The sequence below is a fragment of the Tiliqua scincoides genome, chromosome 9, assembly GCF_035046505.1.
Source record: "Tiliqua scincoides isolate rTilSci1 chromosome 9, rTilSci1.hap2, whole genome shotgun sequence".
In the NCBI taxonomy this organism is placed as follows: domain Eukaryota; kingdom Metazoa; phylum Chordata; class Lepidosauria; order Squamata; family Scincidae; genus Tiliqua; species Tiliqua scincoides.
In genome coordinates this window covers 10,831,661-10,856,316 of record NC_089829.1, presented here as the reverse complement: position 1 = coordinate 10,856,316, position 24,656 = coordinate 10,831,661, and the positions used below count along the sequence as shown (strand labels likewise).

The window sequence follows — 24,656 nt, the reverse complement described above, 5'->3', positions numbered from 1 at the left end:
AACTTGAATGTCATGAGATCCAAGATGGCGGTGCCTGCCTGAGCTGGAAAGAAGAGACTGTGGGGATGTCGTGGCTCAGATAAGTTGGGACCACTGCCATAATGGCAATTTTGGTCTTTGAATGCTGTCTTCTTATTGAATGTTTGCATTCCCAAATCAGCTATTCACTGCCACCATTTATTGGCTCTCTGGTTGTTCTGGTAGGGTAGGGGTCACCCTTCATTGCCAGTCCCTTGTCCAAAGTTAAGAGAGGGAGGCATCATGGGAGAGAGGTTCAGGAGAGAAATCCCTCAAGAAGCAGCACACAAGGGTGTGCAGATTACTGTCCAAAGCGGTGTATTTTAGGAGATGTTTAAATGGGGGGCTGGCCCACCAGTGAAGCCACTATTTTGAGTGGCAGGCTGCAGGAGGCAGCAAAATAACAGGAGAGAGCCTGATACTCACCTGCCACATCCACAAGCTTGTGGCACACCTTGCTGCTGCATGGATCCTGCACCCCCTTGCTCTCCTGCTCACAAGGAGAGCAAGCAGAGGAGTTGAAACAGCGGCAATCCACTTCCTTCCAACACCTACGAACCTAAGAAGAGCCCCACTGGATCAGGCCAAAGGCCCATCTAGTTCAGTTCCCTGTATCCCACCAGATGCCTCTGGGATCACACAAAACAACAAGAGACCTGCATCCTGTTGCCACTCCCTTGCATCTGACATTCTGAGGTAACCTACTTCTAAAGCGAGGACGTTTCACGTACCATTATTGTTTGTAACCTGTGATGGTCTTTTGCTCCATCAACCTGTCCATTCCCCCTTTTAAGGCATCTCGTCCAGGCGCCATCACCACATCCTGTGGCAAGGAGTTCCACAGACTAATTACACGCTGGTTAAAGAAATATGATCATTTGTCGGTTCTAACTCTCTCGACATTCCATTTTGGTGGATGACCCCTGGTTCCAGTGTGACAGCTGTTTCAGGAGCAAACAGTGCTGGGGCCAAAGGAGGAGGTCATAGACAGTTGCTAGAATCTCATTCTGATTAACCCCCTTCCAAGAGAGTGATCAGAGCAGAATCGTGGCCCTTGCTACCCACCTGCACTGCCTCCTCCGCTTTCTAGCTGCTTCTCCAAAACAAAATTTGGTTGGATTGTGTTGGGAGTGGAAGAGGGCACTGCAGAAGCGGGGGGATGTAGGGCGGTGGGGTGTGTGCTCACCAGCCTGCCTGTTGAATCATAGAAGGGAGAGGCAAAGCATTCAGCATGCATTTGGCTTGGTGTAGGCAGCGCAGAGTCTGATGTGCTTATTTTGACTGTGCACACGTCTGTTTGTTTGTTGATCCAGTCGTTTTAATGTGTTGATTTTGTTTATACGCTGTAAACTCCTTTGATTGCCGCCAGGAGAACCGCAGTCGATCATTTTTAAAAAAAAAATTATTAAAAATAAATCATGCCCACGATCACATCGGCGTTGCACTTTGGCAGCTCTTCATCCATGCACTGGAGATGTTTGGGTGAAAAGACACCCACCGGCAGAAGGAAGTGGATGCCGAGGCCCCATGCGCCATGCGCCAATTTGCAAATGAATGATTGAAATTCCCCTGATGCAGCAAGGTATCGAAAGGAGTGAAACTTGAGAGGCGGATAAAGAGGGAGGGGGATCTGTTTTTCAGCTCGACACAGAGCACCACGGAGTGGGCGCCACCATTTCGGATAAGAACTGAGCCTGGGCCGAAACCGCTGGTGCCACCCAAAACATGGTGGGAAAATGTACACTGAACACAGCGGGACTTAGAGAGACAGTGGAACTTGCTGTGACCCTAACTGGGATTAGGCAACCCTTTGTAACAGCAGAGCACTTGCAAATGGCTATACAGTGGCTATTTTGGATCTACCGCTGCATAGGGCAATGCGTCCCCTGACCGGAAGCACACTGTTTCTGCCGGCTACCTCCGGCAGTGAAGATAAGGCAGTGCCGGGGGGGGGGTGTGTGGCAGGGGGTGAGAACAGGGAAGAGAGGGGAGAAGTATCTGGGCAGGGAGGGGTGGGCAGAGGAGGAATGTGAGAGGGAAGGGCAGATCTCGGCAGCACTAGCTTGGGCCTGATCCTAAACCCATTCCCTACCCCTTCCCCTCTCCCTTACTCTCCTCAGACTTGTGTCAGCAAAAGAGCTGGCACAGATCCAAGGATGACCATTGGGGCAGCAGAGGTGTGCCCAAGAGTACATTCCTGTGCCTTGAGGAGATCTCTGGGCTGCCCCCCCATGCAGGATCAAGTACATGCTCTGTTGGCACGACTGCTTTAGTGGGGAGGGATTTACATAGAATTGGGCCCTCAGTTTCCTTTTTTTCCTAACCCAAAAAGCCCCGAATATTATAGATTTCCAATAAGGAAAGGTGATCTTCAGTGTGCCACAGTCCAAGGGTGGCACCCATCTAGTGCCACTCCAGGAAGCTGTTCAAAGCCTCATTAGAGTGGGTGCCGCTCGGAACATGGTGGAAGAATGTACAGCCCTTTCCTGAAAAATTGCCAGAACAAGAAGGTGCACTTTGATCACAGCCCGAAGGAAGCGACTAAATTCATCTCAGCAGCCGCGCTGGCATGGCAGCGTAGACGCCGCGTGAGGGGTGCTAATCTCCTCCCGACTTCCAAGCAAATGCCTTTCGCTTAAAATGCTCCGCGTCCTCTGAAGGGAAATGGCTGCTCGTCTCGGCAGCTGTCCCCTGGCATGAAGCTAATGTAACGTTTGCTAATGCCGCATAATGCTTCCTTGGGATATTTGCTTGTAATATTGGCGGGCTGCATTTATGCGGCAATCGCAGCCGTGGCTGCTTGTGGGGAACGTGACTTGTTACATGGCTAATCCCAGCCGGCAGCTCCCCTGCACACGTGCAGAGGGCAGAGTGGGATCGGATGCCGCTCATTGGAGAGCGTGGAGCTTGTCAGGATCCCACTTGGATCACAGATGGCCGCAAACTAATCTAGAACCTAGCAGGTGTGTCCTCCAGCTCGGGGTTCCTGAGTTCACTGGGTAAGACAGAGCCTGAAGGTACAGGGGCGATTTTGTTGGCCAAGACACCACAAGGTGCCAACTGCCAATACGTCAGGCTCACCCACTCCAGAGATTTCTTCTGACTTGCTAGTCCCGGGAACAAATTCAGGTGTGCGCCACTTAACAACAGGGATACGCTCTCCAATCTCCATTGTTATGCGGTTAGCTTGTTAAGCGAACATTCAGTCCAATCTAGTGCCTTTGTTATGTAAACAGTCACTCCCTGCCAGAAACTAGATGGCTTTACAGGCTACTAGAGATAGATTGCCTCTTCTTTGCATTAAGGTCCTCTTTGTTGAGTAAACAGATACTCCGCTGCAGGCTGTGGGAGTCCTGACGGCCTCATAAAGAGCCTCTTTGCTGTGCTTTGACCACCATCATATACTCAGTCCGTTCTTAAGCAGAAGGTTGTTAAGCGGTGGACGCCTGTATTGCAAGAGGGTTCTGTATAGGGTTGCAAGTTCAGTGCATCCCAAACCCTGATACTTCTCAGGTGGGGCTTGGTGATTGCCAAATGTTGGCAAGAAAAATTGAGCGGAAATCAACACCAATGCAGGCCTAAGCAGCAGGCAGGAAATGGCCCATATTTCACTTTGCTGTCTGCACACCAGACAAAAACTTTTTTTTAATTAACTTTGGGGTAATAAGTTCATTGGGCAGTTCAATGGGCAGCTCCCGTTTTACGTACATAGAGATGATTTTACATCCCTTTTTACGTCCCGTTTTGAGTACATAGAGATGATGTCCCTTTAACATCCCATTAATACCCATTGACATTAAAGATGTCCATGGTGAGGGCATTGCCTTCAAGCATTTCCTCAGACCTCCATATGGACTAGAAACTTATTTGAACAAAAGCTTAAAACTTAAAATGAATGTTTCTGTGTATGTGTAATACTCCTGACTTGAGAGGCCTCCTTGTAGCTTCCATCTTTGATCACAAAACTAATTCCTATATCTTATTTCAAGATGCCACAGACCCTACAGCCCTTAAATTTCTAAGAGTTCAGAGTGTGGGGTAGTGGTTAGAGCATTGGAGTTGAAGCAAGAGGAACTGAGTTTCAGTCGCCTCTCAGGCTTGAAGCATTGTAAATCGACTTATGTTTCTCCAAGGCAGTTTTGGACTCAAGTATCAATAAACCATCATACTTAGGTCAGCTGGAATTCCTGATCTCCCTCCCTCCATGACCTGCAGCTACACCACACAGAACATATGCCATACAATTAAGGATACAACCTTGAGAAGCTGCCATTCCAGATATATAGGTTTTTTAAAAACATACGCACGTGTGCCTCCCCTCCTCTGAGGATTTTAAGCACCATCCCGCCAGCTGTCAGTTTGAAAAACCATACGGTGGAAGTAGGGCTTCACCTTCCCTGTCCTGGACACTACCTGCTCTGCTCCTTAATTTGATTTGGGAAGGTGGGAGTCCAAGAAAGCCTTTGCCTTATTAATACCAGTGTTCCCTTGAAGGCACATACCTGTTTGACCGAGCTCCACACAGCCCAGAGCTCGGCAACCCGGAAGCTTGGCAATGTTGTGACATCATCGCTGAATGTCCAGAGGTGGCATCAAGATGAGTCACAATGCCACACAGCTGCCAAAGGGGTCTGTGCACCAATGTGGCTCCTTTAGAGCAGTGGTGGCCCACCAGCCCAAGAAGTTCTATCTCTGCCCCCTTAAGGGGTGGGGCAGTGGTGGTGGTGGTGCGATCCCCAGGATTGCACCACCACTGGGGACAGAGGGGCTTTTTAAAAACTTACCCTATGTCTGTGCCAGCCTCCTGGGGTTGCATGGAGCCCCACGGAACCCTCTACAGGGCTCCCTGTGCCTCAGTACATTGAAAAAATGTGATCGCAACCCACTTCAGGGTTGTGATCATGAAACTGAAAGTGGGTTGTAATCATAGCTTTTCAATGTTCAGAGGTGCAGAGAGCCCTGTAGAGGGCTCCGTGGGGCTCCCCACACCCCCAGGGAGGCCTGAGCAGACTGGGATAAGTAAAAACAAAAGCCCCTCTCTCTCTCTGCCCCTGCAAAGACTTATCACAGCTCAAACTCTACAAGTGAGTTTGAGAACCTCTGATTTAGAGGAAACACCAGTTGCTACCACTGAGACGTTGCTGGAGGTCCACACCAGAGGGCACCAGACTCCAATGGAGTGGGCCCCGGAGTCAACTTGGGGAGTCTGGTGAAGGAGGCTTGTTTTTGTTCTAAGATGAAAGATCAACATGTGGAATCACAGTAGAATCAAGTTGAGTGTCCCCTTAGAGCACTGGCGTAGCTAGAGGGGAGCGGTGCACTAAGTTTTGCAGGGAGCCTCCGCTCAGCGTGCAAGCGGCTCCTCCCCTCCCCTCCCTTTTGGAATCATTTGGGCAGGGTGGAGGCAAAATGGAGGAGAATGGCTCTCAAGGGGAGGGGCCATTTACACGCTGCGGGGAGGCTCCCTGCAAAACGTAGTGCACCACCCCCCTTCTAGCTACACCAGTGCCTTAGAGGTCAACCCTCTGCCCAGGGCAGGCAACTGCTAAGCATCTCTGCCAGGTGATTGTCCAACTTCTGCTTGAAAATGAGGGAGAGAGGCTACAGAGTATGTTGGCACCAGGGTGGAGTTTGCTCCTAAGGGTGGATCATTGAAACCATGAAATGATGTCTGCATAGGGCTAGAACATGCATGCTGAGAACATGGCGTGCAAGTAGAACAGGGAGGAAAGTAGGGCAGTGATTTATCAGAGAGCGCAACCTGAAAATAGGGACAGTCTCTGGTAAATTGGGGCAGTTGGAGTGTGCGGCGAAGAACACAAATTTCTGAAGTCATGCGCTGTTGCTACCCGCACCGCCTGCTCCCACATCAGTGATCTATCCACAGGTGCCTCGACACACCTAAGAGTTAAAATACCCTGGGGGTCTCACTCTCTTTTGGGCTTTGCTGCTGTAAATAGATCACAACAGCCTGTGAAGAGCTCATAAATCCGAAGCCGGCTTCTCAGCTCCTCCAATAATAATTAGCAAATTAAAATGGAAATGTCACCACCGACCCATAAAAGTTCTTAAGTGCGGGATGGAAAGGCCTCCGTGGGCCAGGAATGGCTTTTTTCCGCTGGATCACACCCAGTGCCTCGCCGTCAGACGACATCCTTCGCAACTGGTGTGGAATACAGAGAGCCCAATTTGGAGGCATGGTTCGTCTTGCCAGCAAAAGCCTTTTCCCGTCAGCGGACTGAACGCGACGCTTCCAAAGACGTTGAACGTGTCTGGTTGGGCTGCTGACACCGGTATGCAGTACTGAGACACACAGGGATGTGGGCAGGGATGTGGGCAGTCAAATCAACTCACCACTACTGCAAAATTTGCCTCTGCAGTTCCCCTTTCCCCAAAGCAAAGTGCTCACTTCGGGGGCTGGGGAAATCAATGGCTGAGGGCACTCCCAGGTCCCCAGTGTCATTTTATCCTGGGGGCATCTTGGTGAAAACTTTGGCTCCTGATCCCAGAATCCTTGGAGGGAAAGTGGTTCTATTGGCACTGGAAAGGCCCCCAGGAAGCTTTCTCTCAGGTAGAAATTACATCTGTTTTTCACTGGGCATTATTTGAACAAATGGTGCTAAGGTCCAGGAAGTGTCCACTGCTGTCTTCCCCATTCTCAGAGGTCAGCACTTTGCTTTGGGGGAAGGGGAACTGTGGAGAGGAGGTGGCAGTTTTGCAGCATTGATTGTGATCGCTCACGAAAGGCACAAGCACTTGGGAACCTTTGCAAGCATCTAAATCGAGCTCTCACGCAGGCTTGAACATCTGCGAGCATCCGCCTCGAATGTGCATAGAAGCACAAATCCATTTTGAGCCAAACGCTGGAATGCTGACAAGTTCCCAGCAACTATGGTCAAGTTTGCTTTGGGCCCTCGACAAGGATCTCGTTTTGCCAGGAGCTCACTGTAGAGATGCCACTGAAATTGGAGGAGGGGTGATGGATATGAATGTGTCCAGCAGTGTGTTTGTTCCTGAGCTGCACATTATCCCTCCCCCTTATACACCAATGCCGGACTCATGGCAAAAGCTGCAGAGATGGAGATCTGAAAGCCTGAGAAACCTTTTTTTCTTCATTGTGTCTGGAATATATCATGTGCCAGGGCCTCTGGGACAAGAGAACCACAGCAATGCCAGTACCGAATTGGTAGGAGCCCTGGGAAAATGCCCTGAAATGGAGATACCATGGCATTTTCTGATGGTGCACTGGGGAAATGCCCTGAAATGGAGATCCCATGGCACCTCCTCCTCACTCTCTTATAGTGCACAGGGAACTCCCACTGACCAGGTGGAGATCATGCTTTGGATGGATGTGGAAAGCCTTCCAAAGCACCACCCTTGCTTAGAACAAAACAACATGAAACAGGACACAGCTTCACACCTCAGCCGTCACTCTTAATTCAGGCATGCGCATGCATCCACTCTCAGCCATTTGAGACACGTACTGTCAGGTAAACCTTTTCACTCCACAACTAAATGAATGCAAAGTGGTCTCTTAACTAGTTGGCTTCATTTGGAAGTGCAAGCATCAGGGGCACTCAAAAAGCTGAAGCCCCCTCAATTCAGGCAGGAGCTCCCAAAGCACCAAATCCATATCCACGTTCATTGTGTCACTCCACATCAGTTCTCTTAACGCAAGCAGACACCTGCCTGTGTTCATCCAGTACTTAACACTGGCAATAACCTGCAGAATTAGAGAGATAATTAAAACAAGTGCTTCTCCTTGCTCAACAAATGGATGTGTTGAAAAGGGAGGTGTGCGTCAAGCAGCTTCACTTCCTATAGGCGGGCAAATTGGGGTGTGTGGATCGTGGTCAGATTCTTTCAAGCACATCCTGCTTGAACAAGACCATAAGGAATGCCCTCCCACCCAGCAGAGCATCCTCTTTCCCACAGTGGTCCATTAAGTGCCACAAGGCCACAAGCTAAAGACAGATAAGAATATAAGAACATAAGAAGAGCCCTGCTGGATCAGGCCAATGGTTCAGCTAGGCTGGCTTCCTGTATCTCACCCACCAGATGCCTCAGGGATCACTCAAGACAAAATGATAGCTGTATCCTGTTGCCACTCCCTCGCACCTGGCATTCAGAGAAAGGTGACCTCTAAAACCCAGAGGTTGCATAAACTCATCATGACTTGTAACCAGCAATGGACATTTCCTTCATCAATCTGTCCAATTCCTTTTGAAAGATCTCTAGACCTCATCTGGTGGCAAGGAGTTCCACAGATTAATGGGACGCTGGGCAAAGACATTGTTTCTTTTGTCAGGTCTGACGCTCCCACTCAGTTTGAGTGACTGTTCCCTGGTTCTGATGTTGTGCGAGAAGGGAACGAACTCTATCCACTCCATCCATCCAATGCATAATTTTATATGTCTCATGGTCCAATCCTATCCACTACTCACCATGCAGCCGTGCTGATGGAGCGTGCATGATATGGTGTGGGGGAATTGGACAACCAGCAAGAGGTTAAGAGTAAAAATACTTCCGGTGAGAGTATCACCCATTGGTGTATTAGGCAGCCGACCAGGAGGTAAGTAAAATATATTCATAAACAAATGTAAGCATGTTCCGTCAGCTTCTTGTTGGACCAGGCTCTCTTTGTGAGTCTGGAAAACGTGGTAGCTGCTTTACCGATGCGTTTGTTTAGCTCGGTATCGAGAGAAAGAGTGTCGGAGATCGTTGAGCCAAGGTACACAAAGTCATGGACAACCTCCACTTCATGCGCAGAGATTGTAATGCAGAGAGGTGAGTCCACATCCTGAGCCATGACCTGTGTGTTCTTAAGGCTGTTCGTCGGTCCAAAATCTTGGCAGGCCTTGCTAAAATGATCCATGAGCTGCTGGAGATTTTTGGCAGAGTGGGTAGTGACAGCTGCATCATCGGCAAAGAGGAAGTCAGGCAGACATTTCAGCTGGACTTTGGACTTTGCTCTCAGTCTGGAGAGGTTGAAGAGCTTTCCGTCTGATCTGGTCCGGAGATAGATGCCTTCTGTTGCAGTTCCAAAGGCATGCTTCTGCAGGACAGTGAAGAAAATCCCAAACAAGGTTGGCGCAAGAACACAGCCCTGCTTCACTCCGCTTCGGATGTCAAAGGGGTCTGATGTGGAGCCATCAAAGACAACAGTGCCCTTCATGTCCTTGTGGAAAGATCTGATGATGCCGAGGAGCCTGGGTGGACATCCGATCTTGGGGAGAATCTTGAAGAGGCCGTCCCTGCTGATCAGGTCGAAAGCCTTTGTGAGATCTAAAAGGCTATTAAGAGTGGCTGTCATTGTTCCCTGCATTTCTCCTGCAGTTGTCTAAGGGAGAATACCATATCAGTGGTGGACCTGTTGTCTCGGAATCCACACTACGATTCTGGATAGACGCTCTCTGCAAGTACCTGGAGCCTCTTTAGTGCAACTTGGGCAAACAGCTTTCCTACAACGCTAAGGAGAGAGATGCCACGGTAGTTGTTGCAGTCACCCGTCGTCTTTGTTCTTGTACAGCGTGATGATGTTTGCATCTCTCATGTCTTGCGGTACTCCACCTTCTCTCCAGCAGAGACAGAGGATTTCATGCAGCTTAGTGACAGTGATCTCTTTGCAGCACTTTAGGACTTCAGCAGGGATGCTGTATTTTCCAGGTGCCAACAGACTAAGGCAAGGAGGCAAAGAAGGAAGGCCCATAGCCAGGGAGACAGACCAGGGACAGATTGCACTTGCTCCCAGTGTGGAAGGGATTGTCACTCCCGAATTGGCCTTTTCAGCCACACTAGGCGCTGTGCCAGAACCACCATTCAGAGTGCGATACCATAGTCTTTCAAGACTGAAGGTTGCCAACATCCATCCATAAGTAAGTAAATAACAAATATAAAGTAACTAATAAAGTAACAAACATAAGTAAGTAAATATATTTACTTACCTCCAGGTAGGCTGCCTAATAACCAATGGGTCTCCTCAGACCATGTCGCTATTTTGCTGGGCTAAGTTCAAGAAGGGGAAGGGGGTAGGATGGACTGGAAAAATAGGGATAGGATCTTGGCGCATGCTGCTGAGATCCACCCCCTCCAACCCCCAAACCACCTCCTGCCCTCCCTCTTCCATGCCCCGAACCACCCACACCCTGACCCCACTGGCACCTTACTTGCACTGGTGTGGGCTGGGTCAATTGGTTGCGGGCACATGGAGCTGCCAACTGTTTGTGCCAGTGGCTCCGATACACTTGGGCGTGATGCACTATTGGCAGTGCTGCTGAGGCCTTTATGCTGGTGGAACATGAGAGCCACTGCCATAAAGGCCCCATAGGAATGGGCCGTCAGTCGTGTCATCCCTCTCAGATATCCATCTCCTTGGTTGCTCCCCTGCAACAGATATTCAGAGAAACCAGGAGGTAGCATTTAATTATCACCACTAGCAGCGATATACAAGGCATGGCTGAGAAGATGCCCACAGGTGTGTTCTACTAGAGTCAGCAGCTCCTCAACATCAATCATCTGGGCGGGGGGATATTGGGGACAAGATGTTCTGCTTTCTACTTGGAGGAAGCAGAGAGAGAGAGAGAGAGAGAGAGAGAGAGAGAGAGAGAGAGAGCTGAATTTAGAGGAGAATATAAGGGGTGGGGAGGGGGGAATGAAAGCAGCAACAAAAAAAGAAAATAAAAAAGCCACACACAAAAAAACCACACAAAACCACACAAAACATGCATCCATGTTAAACTACACAAAAACATGCACCCATGCCTCAACCCAGCCTAGATTGCCCTGTATTGGGCAACCACCATTGTATTGATGAACCCTTCTTAACCTGTTTCCACCCCCCCTCTCCACACACACACCCGCACTCAGTGTTTGCAGAGCCACAAATGCTAGACATAGGAAGCACTCCTTGGTGCATAGGGAGCACATAGGGAGCACAAGGGATTGTGTACAGGGAGTACAATCAGCACTCTGGATTCCAGGAAGGAGTTCTCCCTGAGCACAGCGGGTGTCACTGCAGACAAACACTGCCTATGTGCTGAGGGGGGCAGTACGTACATGTGGCTAAGGAGCGCATGAGCATGGGAACAGGGTTGCTGGAACAACCGCACGTCCTTGTATACATTTCAAGGAACATTGCCGATGGCCTGCAGCAACAGCATTGCTCATGTGGGCCTCCCTTTGGGGCAAGGGAGGTGAGCACCGATTTCTGTCCAGGGCACCGTCTTCATTCAGCAAACGTTCAGCACACTGCTAGCCTTGATTCTCCTCCTCCTCCCACCAAAGGCATTTAGCCTTCACGCGTTTTGGGTTTTATCTGCCTTGGTAACTTTTTATTGCCTGCAATCTCATTTCCCATACCTGTAAAAGGCAGGCCTGCTGTCCCCCTAATTGCCCATGTTTCCGCATTACAACATTGTCTTGTGCTAATGACCGCGTGCAGCACGGCTGATGGGATTTAAGGACGGACTGGTATAATTTAGACGTCTCTGTGGCACCAGCTCGGGAAGCGCATGATGCCTCGTTTGGAAATCTCTCCGTCTTCGATGCAGCAGGTGCTTCTGCAGAGAGCTGAGCAGCTCAGCCTTGGTGACTAGCTCAGAATCAGCAGCCTCAGCGGTCCAGAATGGGCCCTGTTTGTTCCTGGTTTCACCTGATTACTAGTCACCAATAACTGCAGTAACACCCTCCGGCCATCGGTAGTGGCGACACCACAGAGCAGCTATAAAAAGGGCAACTGGCTTGCAGTTTACAAGCTGCCGTGGTGACACAGTGAGGACAAGTCCCACTGTAGTACCATGCCCAATAAAGAGTTAAAATCATAAACCTTTCTATTATGGGATGGAGCTAAGCTCCACCCACAGACTTTTCCTCCTTGTTCCTTTTAGTCTCTAGTTTAGTTGTATCCTAAACTGCAATAAAGATGTTTGTTTGATTGTTGCAAATAGAAAGTGTTGTTTCTTTTGGAACACCAAGCCCTATGCGAGCCCCACAGCCTCAGTTCTTGGTTGAATAACTCTACCAGGAATGGGCAAATATTTTGGCCCAAGAGTCACACTGGGGTATGGACATCGGGCAGAAGGTCACAAAGCATACAGGTGGGTTCTTCGTATCCGTGGATCTGCCTCAATACGTTGAACCAGACTTGGCCCAAACTGAGCCCTCCAAATGGAGGCTTCACGTTGATTGACTGATATAATCACTAAAATGACCCATTTCATGCTGATGAGCTTGAAGTCTCATGTCTTTTATGGGGGAAGCCAAAGCTACGCTGCATCCCATGGGCCAATTTCAGCAGCTGGAAGTCTCCTTGGGGTAAGGGAATTTTTGTCCCCTTGCCCCAGGGTAAGCCCCAGCAACTGCAGTAGGTCAACCCAATCTAGAGATATTTCTGGTGCAAGTCCACATTGATCCATGCTGGTGGATCAGGCCCAGGAAGGGGGATGGGATGCGGAGTGTCCAACTCCTCCCAGCCCCTATTCAGCCACCCCTTGTCCCTGACACCACCATCCCCTACCTTGTTCCACTGATTCCACCCCCCTCCTCAACCTCCCCTGCCCTTCTCCTGTTCCTTTGTGGTCTTACATGCTCCAGTGGGTATTGCCTCCTCCGCTGGCACACACATGAAGGCTCTGGCCTTTATGGCACTAACAATTGTGCCCCCTTTAATTTCTTTTTCTTTTTTTTCCACAGCAACAAGGTCCCAAACTCTGCACTCTTTCCTCATAAGTAAGGTGCTCCAGTCCTATCAATCTGGCTATTCCCAATTGCATTTTTTCCAGTTTAACTATATCCTTTCTGAGATGTGGCTAGTAGCATAGCTAGAGGGGGCGCAAAGCACTAAGATTTGCAGGGAGCCTCACCACAGCATGCAAGCAGCCCCTTCCCTTTGGTGTCATTCCGGGCAGGGGGCGCAAAATGGAGCCATTTGCCTCAGTTTCTGACATTTGCCTCCATTTTGTTCCCCCTGCCCAAAATGGCTCTGAAAGGGAGGGGCCGCTTGCAAGCTGCGGTGAGGCTTCCTGCAAAACTTAGTGCTTTGCACCCCTTCTAATTCAGCCACTGGATGCAGCAGGTGGAACTGTACATGATATGGCGCAATGTTTTGCAAAACTAAAACAAAATAAAATCTAACCTTAATTCATTAACTGGGAGTGAATGTCACTGGGTGAGATTAATTCTGAAATTAATTGGTAGGAAGTGGTTTCGGTAGCACTGGTGCTGCGGCGGCCACAATGGTGTCTGAAAGGGGCCGTCGTCCTGAAAAGGAACACACATTTGTTTCCCAACGGCCGGCCCTTCGCCGCAGTACTGGTAATGAGGTTAATGAAGCAAAGAGCTCAGAACCATCCAATATGGAATATAATTTCGCCGGCCTGATTTAAATATCTCAAATCAAAATACGGGAATTGACAATTATGTCCTTCAGAGATGGCTGCTCTGAATTAAAATCGAAATGTGAGCAGCCGTGACGATATGGCGGGGCGAGATGCCAGCTCGTTTTCTGGCTAAGTTGGGAAACTGTGAGGGTGGGACAGAGGTGGCTTTATGGAGGGCTTGTGGGGGGGGGATCCTGCCTAGGAAAAGCCTGAGGGAATGAGGCTCCACTAGTGCTCCCCATCGCTCCTTTCAATGCCTGGGCCAGAGGGGATGTTTATTAAGTGATTTTTGGAGGGGCAGCTGCAGTTGTGTCTTCTTTTCAAGAGCCATTTTATAATTCCCAGAAAGCCTCTTCTGCAGTAGTACATCCCTGCCATAAACCTGTAAGCCAGTCAAGGATCCAGGGGTGGATGGGAGATTTACTAAGAGTGGTGGAAGAGAGAGAGAGAGCACACACATAAGAAGAGCCCTGCTGGATCAGGCCAAGGGCCCCTCTAGTCCAGCTTCCTATACTTCACAATGGGCCCCCAGATGCCCCTGGGAGCAGACAAGGCAACAAGATCCTTGCATCTGGCATTCTGAGGTAGCCTACTTCTAACACCAGGAGGTTGCACAGACCCTTCATGGCTTGTAACCTGCAATGAACTTTTCTTCAAAAAAATCCTGTCCAATTCCCTTTTGAAGGCAACTAGGCCAGACGCCACACCACATCCAGTGGCAAGGAGTTCCACTAATTACATACTGGGTAAAGAAATATTTTCTTTTGTCCGTTCTCCAGACACGCAATTTTGGTGGATGTCCCCTGGTTCTGGCGCTGTGTGAGAGGGGAAAATAACATCCCTCAATCCACTCTATCCATCTCCGGCATAATTTTGTCCCCCCTCAGGTGCCTTTTTTTCTAGACTGAAGAGCCCCAAACACTGTAGCCTTTCCTCATATGGAAGGTGCCCCCCAGTCAACTAATCAGAGAGAGAGAGAGAGAGAGAGAGAGAGAGAGAGAGAGAGAGAGAGAGAGAATTTGGACTACCACCCATAACGATAAAGAGAGCTAAGAAGGACAGTACCCATTCACTGCTTGTGCTTGATTCTAAGTCAGACGGGGAGGGGAGGTGATACTTTCCAACGCATGTAGTAAACACATCATGGGTGGGGGTTCAATGATTGACCACTCATTATTCTGTTTTGGGTCCCATCAAGGGGGTGTTGGCAGTGCAGGAGTCCAGATCTTGGCAAAAGTGCAGACCCAGGAGCCAGGCTTTTGAAAGGAGACTGAACCCTGGACGGGTGATCAGGACCATGGACAGTTCCAAAGCTGAGCTCTGTTGGGATTGACAACAGCGGAACTCACTTATGCTGTCATAAAATGACTGCCAATGGCACACGCAGCACACCATTGGCAGCCATTCTGCACACTCTGCTGCAAGAGGCAGCAGCACCACAGCTCAGTCGCTAGACCCCACAGCACCTGTTGGAGCTGGTAAGTCAGTGGTGAGTGGGGGAGAGGGGACTGGGGGAGTAACTAGGTGGGAGGGAGAAGGAACCAAACCTGGGGAGGAGGTGGGAGGTGAGGATCTGGCAATGGCACACACCACATCCTACCCACCCCCATTCTAATGCTCCCCACCTCTTTCCTTTCCTTGGACATATGCCTCCCCAAGTGGTAGGGGGCATATCTCTCCCATAAGCATAAGAACATAAGAACATAAGAACAGCCCCACTGGATCAGGCCATAGGCCCATCTAGTCCAGCTTCCTGTATCTCACAGCGGCCCACCAAATGCCCCAGGGAGCACACCAGATAACAAGAGACCTCATCCTGGTGCTCTCCCCTACATCTGGCATTCTGACTTAACCCATTCCTAAAATCAGGAGGTTGCGCATACACATCATGGCTTGTACCCCATAATGGATTTTTCCTCCAGAAACTCGTCCAATCCCCTTTTAAAGGCGTCTAGGGTAGACGCCAGCACCACATCCTGTGGCAAGGAGTTCCACAGACCGACCACGCGCTGAGTAAAGAAATATTTTCTTTTGTCTGTCCTAACCCGCCCAACACTCAATTTTAGTGGATGTCCCCTGGTTCTGGTATTATGTGAGAGTGTAAAGAGCATCTCCCTATCCACTCTGTCCATCCCCTGCATAATTTTGTATGTCTCAATCATGTCCCCCCTCAAGCGTCTCTTTTCTAGGCTGAAGAGGCCCAAACGCCGTAGCCTTTCCTCATAAGGAAGGTGCCCCAGCCCCATAATCATCTTAGTCGCTCTCTTTTGCACCTTTTCCATTTCCACTATGTCTTTTTTGAGATGCGGCGACCAGAACTGGACACAATACTCCAGGTGTGGCCTTACCATCGATTTGTACAACGGCATTATAATACTAGCCGTTTTGTTCTCAATACCCTTCCTAATGATCCCAAGCATAGAATTGGCCTTCTTCACTGCGGCCGCACATTGGGTCGACACTTTCATCGACCTGTCCACCACCACCCCAAGATCTCTCTCCTGATCTGTCACAGACAGCTCAGAACCCATCAGCCTATATCTAAAGTTTTGATTTTTTGCCCCAATGTGCATGACTTTACACTTACTGACACTGAAGCGCATCTGCCATTTTGCCGCCCATTCTGCCAGTCTGGAGAGATCCTTCTGGAGCTCCTCACAATCACTTCTGGTCTTCACCACTCGGAAAAGTTTGGTGTCGTCTGCAAACTTAGCCACTTCACTGCTCAACCCTGTCTCCAGGTCATTTATGAAGAGGTTGAAAAGCACCGGTCCCAGGACAGATTCTTGGGGCACACCGCTTTTCACCTCTCTCTTTTTGTAAGCAGCCCTAGGGCTTACAAAAAGGGATGTTAAAATAATTTTAACTTACCTCCTGTTTGTCCTCAGGTTGCCCCCCCCCCTTGGCCCGCTGAATGCAGTGTGCACCTTTTTGGTGTGGCTGCATTGGCATGGCTGGCAGGGGATAAGATTTGACCCACAGCAAACAAAGCAGACTTGGATGTGAGCCTAGCAGAGGTGAAAAGAGACAGATCCCCCTCTACGTCCCCCCATTGAGACTTTCTTATCATGTCAGAGTCTCCTGTGATGTTGGATGCACAAGGCATGCCTTTGTTGTTTGCCCTTCTTTCACCAACTGAGTGGTCACAGAAGAACATGGCTTGAGCCAGCTCTTTGGACTGTGAAGCCCATTTGACTCTCAATAGTAGAAAATCCTTATTTATTTACTCATTCATTCATTCATTCATTCATTCATTCCCTGTCTTTGCTGGAGCAGATGCCCAAGGCAGCTTACAATTTTAGGCTTTAACAAAAAAAAACAAAAAACAAACACCACAATATAAATAACAATAAGACAAGAAATAAAAAAGGGCATACAGAGGCTCAGGGCATAGACAGGCAACACCACAAACACACAGGACTAAACAGAAAGATTTGGAGCCCTCACCAAAAAGCCATGAAGGAGGAGTAGTTCTTATTTCTCCCAGCAGGGAATTTCATAGTTGTGGCACCACTACAGAGAAGGTTCACCCGCTGTGCCACCATCCCTCTAACTTGGGACAAAGGTGGCATGGGCTGGTATGTATGGGGGAAGGCTCAGATGATCTCACAGATCCAATCCCATAAAACCTGACTTGCCTCCGCAAGTTTAAAAAGCCTGGTCACTCACACTCCCATCATGCATCTACCCAGGGCCATTAATTCAAGTATCCGATGCTATGTTGGGGAGTTGCCCAGCTGCCCAGCTAAATGTGTGTGTATAATGAGTCTTTGCGGTAGGAAAGTAACCAGAAAACTCACATCCAGATTTTGCTTTATTTGCCATTTGCTTTTTAACCATCATGACAACCATTCCCCCACCCATCAGCCTCAATCTTCCTTTACCTTTGCATGATAACCCAAGTGCCTAATCTTTTTGCCTTCCTTATTGTTTTGCTGCTTTTAGTCTTTAATAAGCTCTTTTACCCTGACTCTTTTCACCTGCCTGGTCTCTGTTTACTTGGGAGGGCCTTGATTGTCACATCCTCCTACCAGCTTTCACTGTTCTTCATTTTTTAAGAAGACCCCCCACCCCTCCCAGAGATGGGAGGGGAGGGCATTTCTCCAAGGCAGCTTCTGTTGGTCTGGTTTTCCCTGGCCCTGGGTGGTGGCAGAAGCCTACCATCCCAGCTAATCGGGTATAATCCTGAAGAAGTGCTGGCACAGTCCATGGTGGGCTGGAGCAAGCCATTGCAAAAGTGCCATTTGCATCACTTTGCGATGGCCTAGGCATTCCCAAGGCCCACATTAATGGCAGAAGACCCAGTGCACACCAAACCTGGTAGGTTTTGTGTCAAGCAGCACAGAGGCAGGGGAAGGGCAGTGTGGGTGGGCAGATCAGGTCCCTGAACTGGGGGTTGGAGGCAGCCATGAATGCCCAATTCGATCCCCCTCCCCAGGCCCAGTTCGCTGTCATGGGTCAATGTGGACTTGTGCCAACTACAGAGCTTTGCAAGTCTGAGTTCCCGATTGCCCATGCTGGATCTATCCCCTGGGCAAAGGGACAAATGTCCCTTTACATTTCTGTCCTCCAGCATGGGCAATCCATGCATAGGATACAGACCAACTGGCCCCACTGCATCTGCCAGGGGAGGGGGGGGTAGGATTGGGCTGTCCATTTCAGAATGAGATAGACTAGAAGTGAGTGCCAGTTTCTAGGTGCTGTGTCTGTCTGTCTGTCTGTCTGTCTGTCTGGCTGGCTGGCTGGCTGGCTGCCACAAGATAAAACCTCCTTTGAAACAGCTGTCTTGATGTACCAGCTCAAACTTTAATCAAGTCAACTCATTGCTTCCTGCGGAGTGAATTAAGAACCTCTTAGTTACATGGTTCAGTTCACAGCTAAGTCCAAGCATGGTTAATGCTCTCTCTTGAATTTTTATCACAGTGGGAGAACTTCTGTTTCTAAAAAATAAATATTGAACATGTATTATTGGAGGAAGAAGATAATGGGGGGAAAAAAAATTGTGGATAACGAAAGAATCAGAGGCTGGTAACATGAATGATTCACAGTTACTGGGGTTTCTTCTCATTATTTTAACTCTGGTTAAATTATTTAAACTCTGGTAATGGCTGATGGACTAACTGACTAAAGGACAGATGAGTGAATGGACTTTGGAGACTGGTGTACGGCTGCCATGCCCAAGACCTACTAAGGACCAAGGTGCTGCTGTAGTGGTGGGAGGAGCTGCTGGCAGGAGAGGGGAGGACCTCTGCAGGTTGAACAGGTGAGCTACCCTGGTGGTGGGACCCAGCGGTGCTGTAGGGTAGGACTAGGGCCATTGTTGGGGAAAGAAGGGGAGCTAATTAGCTTAAAGTGGGCATAATTCTCTAAGTGAAGTTTGGACTGGGAATCTGGCAAAACAATATATTATTTTTTTTCATATTTATGTAGCACACCATCCATGTGCATGGCACTGTACACAGAATGAAAGGCCAAGTCTCTACTTCAAGGGGCTTACAAACTAGGTTGAAATTAGGAGAATGACCATGGAAGTGGAAGGAAATGGAAGCCGGGGTGAGCATGGAAGACTCTGAGATGGTTTCAGTTGCATTTACTTAAGTTTAGTCTCCACAAGGTAAGAGGACAAAGGCACTGTGCCAAAGAAGAGGTCAGTTTTTAAGAAGGAATTTGAAGGAGATGAGAGAGGAGGCGTCACACAGATGTTCTGGGAGACCATTTCCGACATGAGGTGCAGCCAGGGAGAAAGGAACAGGTCATTGAGGGAGCAGGAAACTGTCAGATAGTCGAAGGTGGTGGAGCTGAAGGTCACCGGCAGAAATGTAGGTGGCCATTAGGACAGAAAGGGAAGGAGGGATGAGGCCCTGGAGAGCTTTGAAGGTGAGAATAAGGAGCTTGTGCTTGATTCAGGAGCAGACAAGAAGTGGCAGAAGAGGATTAAGGAGGGAGAGGTAAGCATGTGGGGATAAGAATCCATTTGTTTGCGGAAAAGAGAAATTTGCATGGCAGGAAACAGCAGTGTCACCAGGACTCCAGGTGTCCAGGGTGGTGACATCATGTGAAGCCATGACATCGTGCAATGCCATGACATCACTTCTGGCTTCTCCCAGAGGAGGAGGCCTCCTCCTCTTTGGATTTGGTGAAGAGGTGAGGCTGCAGTGGCAAAGTGGAGGAGGTGGAAGCCTCTCTATCTGGCTGCAGCAGCCCTTCCTCCTCGTTTGGATGTCTGAAAATCACAGCAGCTGTCTCTGTGAGCATGCATGCACTCCGGAGGTTTCATGAAGTGGCAGCTTTGGTGATTTTCAGACATCATTGCAGCCACTGTTGTGAGAGCGCACATGCTCCGGCCACTGTTTCTGATTCAAGAAGCAGCTGAAGTGCATGCGAATGTTGTCTTGTGTACCCCCTGAAGTATTTGGTGGACCACTGTGAGATACAGGAAGCTGGACTAGATGGACCTTTGGCCTGATCCAGCAGGGCTCTTCTTATGTTCTTACCTGTGACCTGGCACCCGGGGTGGACCATGACTGCATCCCCCCCACTTGCTACACCACTGGTAGGAAGGGCTGCCAAGGAGCTCCCCTATCTTTGGCTTTTTTGAAGCATTGTCGAAGAACCATCAGAAAGACTGTCATGAAAGTGTTTTTCCATGTAGGTCTTTGCTTCTTCCATTGGTGTTAGAGTAGTTGGGACTCCTCAGGTGTAAAAGATCCAGGTGAGAAGGGTTGGGTTATTAGTAAAGAGGATACAGACCTCTAGAGAAGGGAACTTTGCTGCCTCGTTGGTGGATGGGATTGGAAGGAGAGTTAGCGTTATTCTGGTATTGGGCAGGAGGTCTGGTCTAGAGCATAGAGCCTCCGTCTGCCTGAAGATAACACAAGGTCCCCAGTTCGAGGCCACCGGCACCGTGCGACCTTAGAGCAGCTGACAAGCTGAAGCTGAGCAATTCCATCTGCTCTGAGCGTGGGAGGATGGAGGCCAGAATGTGAAGCCAGATCGGAATGAAACACCTTGAATGTAGTGGTTCTTGAAAGAAAGAACCTTCTTTGAAATTGTAAAAATCCCTATTTAATAGGGGTTTAATAAAGCCTGCCTATGTAAACCGCCTTGAATAAAGTCTTGAATAAAGACCAAGAAAGGCGGTATATAAATACCTGTTGTTGTTGTTGTTGTTGTTGTTGTTGTTGTTGTTGTTGTTATTATTGTGAGTGAAATTAAAATAGCCAGTTCTGGCTAGTCAGAAAAAAGGGTTAGATGGCGCTAGGGTTTTTTTAATTTTTCCATTGTAGTTGTTTTCTTTAGCAAGTTCATAAAGGGGTTTTGCCTTGAGGGAGAGTCCTGCAGGTTTAGGAGACTCCTCTTATTGTAGTGCTTTAACCAACTACATATTTGGGTTTATATTAAAACCTTTTATTTGTTAAAGGATCTTAATAAATTCTGTGTTCCTCACTCCTTCTTGTTTGGGCCTTATTGAGAGACCTGGGACAGTTACTCTCTTCCTCTAGAGCATGGGTCTTCAAACTCCGGCCTGGGGCCCAGATGCGGCCCACAGCCAGCCTCAGTCCAGCCCGTGGCCAGCTTCCTGTCCCCTGAAAGCCTCTGGCCCACTCAACTGAACATGACCAGAATTGTGCTCTGATTGCGTGTGGAGGGTGTTCTGAGGGCCAGAGAGGTTGAATGAATGAGCCCATTCATTCATTTATTCACTCATCTAAGTTCCATCTCTAATTTATTTATATAAATTTTATATTTAAGTTTTTTTTCCGGCCCTCAACACCATGCCAGATATTTGATGCGGCCCTCTGGCCAAAATGTTTGGAGACCCCTGCTCTAGAGCAGCCATTTTCAACCACTGTGCTGTGGCACATTGGTGTGCCACAAATGGTCTGCAGGTGTGTCACAGGAGTTTGGGGGAGGGTGATTTATTAGTTGGGCCATTAGGGGATGTGAACCCCACCAACAGAACGGTGTGCCTAATCAATTGTCAAAAGACTGATGGTGTTCCTTGACAATTTTAGTACCCTGTCAGTGTGCCACAAGCTGAAAAAGGTTGAAAATCACTGCTCTAGAGCAGGGGTGCTCAATAGGTGGATCGCGATCTACCAGTAGATCGCGAGGCAAAATGAGTAGATCATGGAGTGCTGACCCCCCCTTCAGGTGCCTCTGGGAGGAAATGCCAGGAGTAAGGCCCATTGTACTCAATGGGGCTTACTCCCCGGTAAGTGTGGCTAGGATTGCAGCCTCACAGCCTAATCCTAGGCATGTCTACTCAGGAGTAAGTCCTGTTATACTCAGTGGGGCTCAAGGTACACCAACATACACTGTACACATAAATGCTATATGTTATGATGGTGCGAACATTGTAAAAAAAACTCTGGTAGATCTCTGGGCCTTGCTGGGTTTCAAAGTAGCTCTCGAGCCAAAAAAGTGTGAGCACCCCTGCTCTAGAGAGTAAGAGAGGGGAACTAAAGAGTCCCTAAAGGAACTGAAGAGAGACCCACTAAAGAGATGTTATAAGGAAGGGGGATTCAGCCAAGAGAATCCCTCTAGTGATCCTGGCTCTTGGGTTGGTGGCAACAGGGTAGCAACCTGGGGGTTTTCTTCCCCCCCCCACTGGACCCTGATAAAGACCCTGAGAATTTTCTTCAAGAGACTCTGGGGGGGGGAAGGAGTGGTTGGTGAGGGTGAGCCTGGGGAAAGGCACATATTGCTGCATTTATTTATTAAAATATGCATTTCCCCCCCCCCACTGCCATGTTGTGCCAAGGCAGCTTGGGGCAGCATGCAACCACGTAACAAGAGCGAAATTAAAAACACAGACTGATCACAGAACAACAAAGCAGAACCAGTAGCAAGCATCAGGACAAAGACACCTCAGCCTCCAGAGAACAGCTCAGAGATTTCCAAGTGCCCTCTTAAAGATTAACTATCTGATGTGCGGTCCAAATACAAGTAGTGAAGCAGACGATGACCCTTTCCAAAGCTAGTGCACTGGTTCTCCCCCCTCTCTCACAGCGCTAGAACGAGCAGTCGTCCAATGCATATGGATTGGCGTGAGCTTCAGGGCGGACAAAAGGAGGGAGTTCTTCACCCAGCATGGAATGCGTCCTGTGGAACTCATTGCCAAGAGACACGGTGATTACCACACACTTGGCTTACTTTAAAAGGGAGGCTGGATAAAGTCATGGAGTGTTATGGGTGTTATGCACAATGGCTATGAGCTACCTCCAGTTTCAGCAGCGGCCTGACTCTGAACTTCAGTTGCAGGAGAGTAATGGTGGGAGAGGGGTTTGCCTTTCTCTCCTGCTTGTGGGCTTCCCCATTGGGGCAGAGAGTGGGCCACTGTGGGCAACAGAATGCAGGACTAGATGAACTTAGCAAGTAATTATCTGTGGAACTCCTTGCCACAGGGTGTGGTGATGGCACCTGGCCTGGATGCTTTGAAAAGGGAAATTGCAGAAATTGATGAAGAAAAAGTCCATCACAGGTTGCAAGTTACATCATAGGTTTCAGAGGTAGCCTCTGGGCACCAGATGCAAGGGAGTGGCAACAAGATATTGATATCATGTTGCTGTGAGTGCCTCCTAAGGGCATCTGGTGGGCCACTGTGAAATACAGAAAGCTGAACTAGGTGAGTCCTTGGCCTGATCCAGCACAGCTCTTCTTATGTTCTTTTGAGGCAAGTAGGTGGAGAGAGGAGGGCGCCCCTAAACATGCTCCCTGATGCAACCTGTTCAACTGACCTCATGCATGGGCCAGCCGTGGCTGAGGTTGTGGAAGAGGAAATGTATTGAGGAGAAGAGAGGAGTCATGCCTAGAGCATCTTCTGGGAGGCGACCCATGTCCACACTCATTTCTCCTCCACACATTTCCTGTCCACCCCCTTGGCCTCTATTAATGCATTCTGCTGAAAGATACAGACACATGTAACTGTTAGTCTTTGTAGTATTCAAGCTGAGAGAATGACATTGTGTGTGACGGAAGCTGGTCAAATAATGGACAAAAAGAGTCTGAACCATGTCCCAGGCTCATGTGTGTTGTTGGCAACCTTCAGTCTTGAAAGACTATGATAAAGCAACCCAGGTCATTTCTGACAGCCATAAAGCAAATTCTGTCACCAAAATACTGCACCCCCCCCCCACATCAGTTATAACCCATAGGTAAGGCCATAGTGACAGCCTGTCCAATCTCCTCCAAGACTTGAGGAAGGAAGGGATCTTGTGAAGACAAGAACCTACCAGAGCAAAGGGTGTGGCTTTCAATCACTGATGACCTCTGGAGGCATGATTGAGTTACATATAATTTATGGTGGAGACCATCTAGAAAATGGGGATGAATCAGAGGTCTTTCGGTTTATTGGAGGAACAGAAATGTGAGAAGCAGAGAGAGAGAGAGAGAGAGAGAGAGAGAGAGAGAGAGAGAGAGAGAGCCTGGATGGAACCAGAGGTGCCCTAAAGCTCTGAAGAAGCTTCTGTTGACCAGGGGACAGAAGTGTAGGTAACTGTTGTTGTGGGAGGCTGAAGCCAGGCCCCCACCCCTTGTGACATTGCTTGTTGCACAGGTAAATAAACAGGAGAGCAGAGAGAACTCACTGCTTGAATGTGAGTGAGTGAGTGTGTCTGGGAGCATGTTTGTGGGGTTCCTCTTGGAGGGTTAGGGAGGTGGATCATTTTGTGAAGCAAGTGCTGAATATAGAGAAAAATGAGTGAGAACATCAGCATGATGACAGTTTAAGTCTGAGTTCCCCATGACTCCTTTATGGGCTTGTATCCCTGATCCTGCTCATCAGCTCAGGTTGATGAAGGTCTCCATGACAGGCCACCTGATCAAGATCTTGGAAGTGAGTGTCTTCACAGACATGGGTGGTCTGTGGAAAGAGGAGCTGGTGGGAGAGGTGCCCGCCCGGCCTGCCTGGGCTCAACCCTTGATTTTTCGTCACTTGCTATCCATGCCTGAAGTCATCACCTGTAGCCTTAGCTGCTGTCCCAGAGACCTGCAAGGTTGCTCTCTTGTTTCTGAAATGGATGTCCCAAGTGGGCTGGTCTCAAGATGCAAAACCTGCCACAGGGAGAGTTGACGTGGTCAACTCCTGGTCACATCAGCCGGTTCTGAAGCTGCCAACTCTGTCTCACTACTTTTTCCCAGCTCTTTGTTCTCCTTTTCAAGATGTGCTGCCCAGAACTGCGCATCGCATTCTACATGTGATCACAGATCCGATATTTCAGCTGTGTTGGCTCCAGCTCGTCTTTCCACCTCTTGGTAGGT

At 49.0% G+C, this 24,656-nt stretch overlaps 1 protein-coding gene across 1 annotated transcript in view; it reads right to left on the bottom strand.

Annotated features, from left to right (window-relative positions):
• Positions 1-24,656, bottom strand: part of NPHP4 (nephrocystin 4) — a 156,310-nt gene that overhangs the window by 31,344 nt on the left and 100,310 nt on the right. Inside the window, exon 26 of the mRNA XM_066637431.1 lies at positions 445-508. Coding sequence (XP_066493528.1) covers positions 445-508 — 64 coding nt within the window. The remainder of the gene's footprint in view (positions 1-444; positions 509-24,656) is intronic.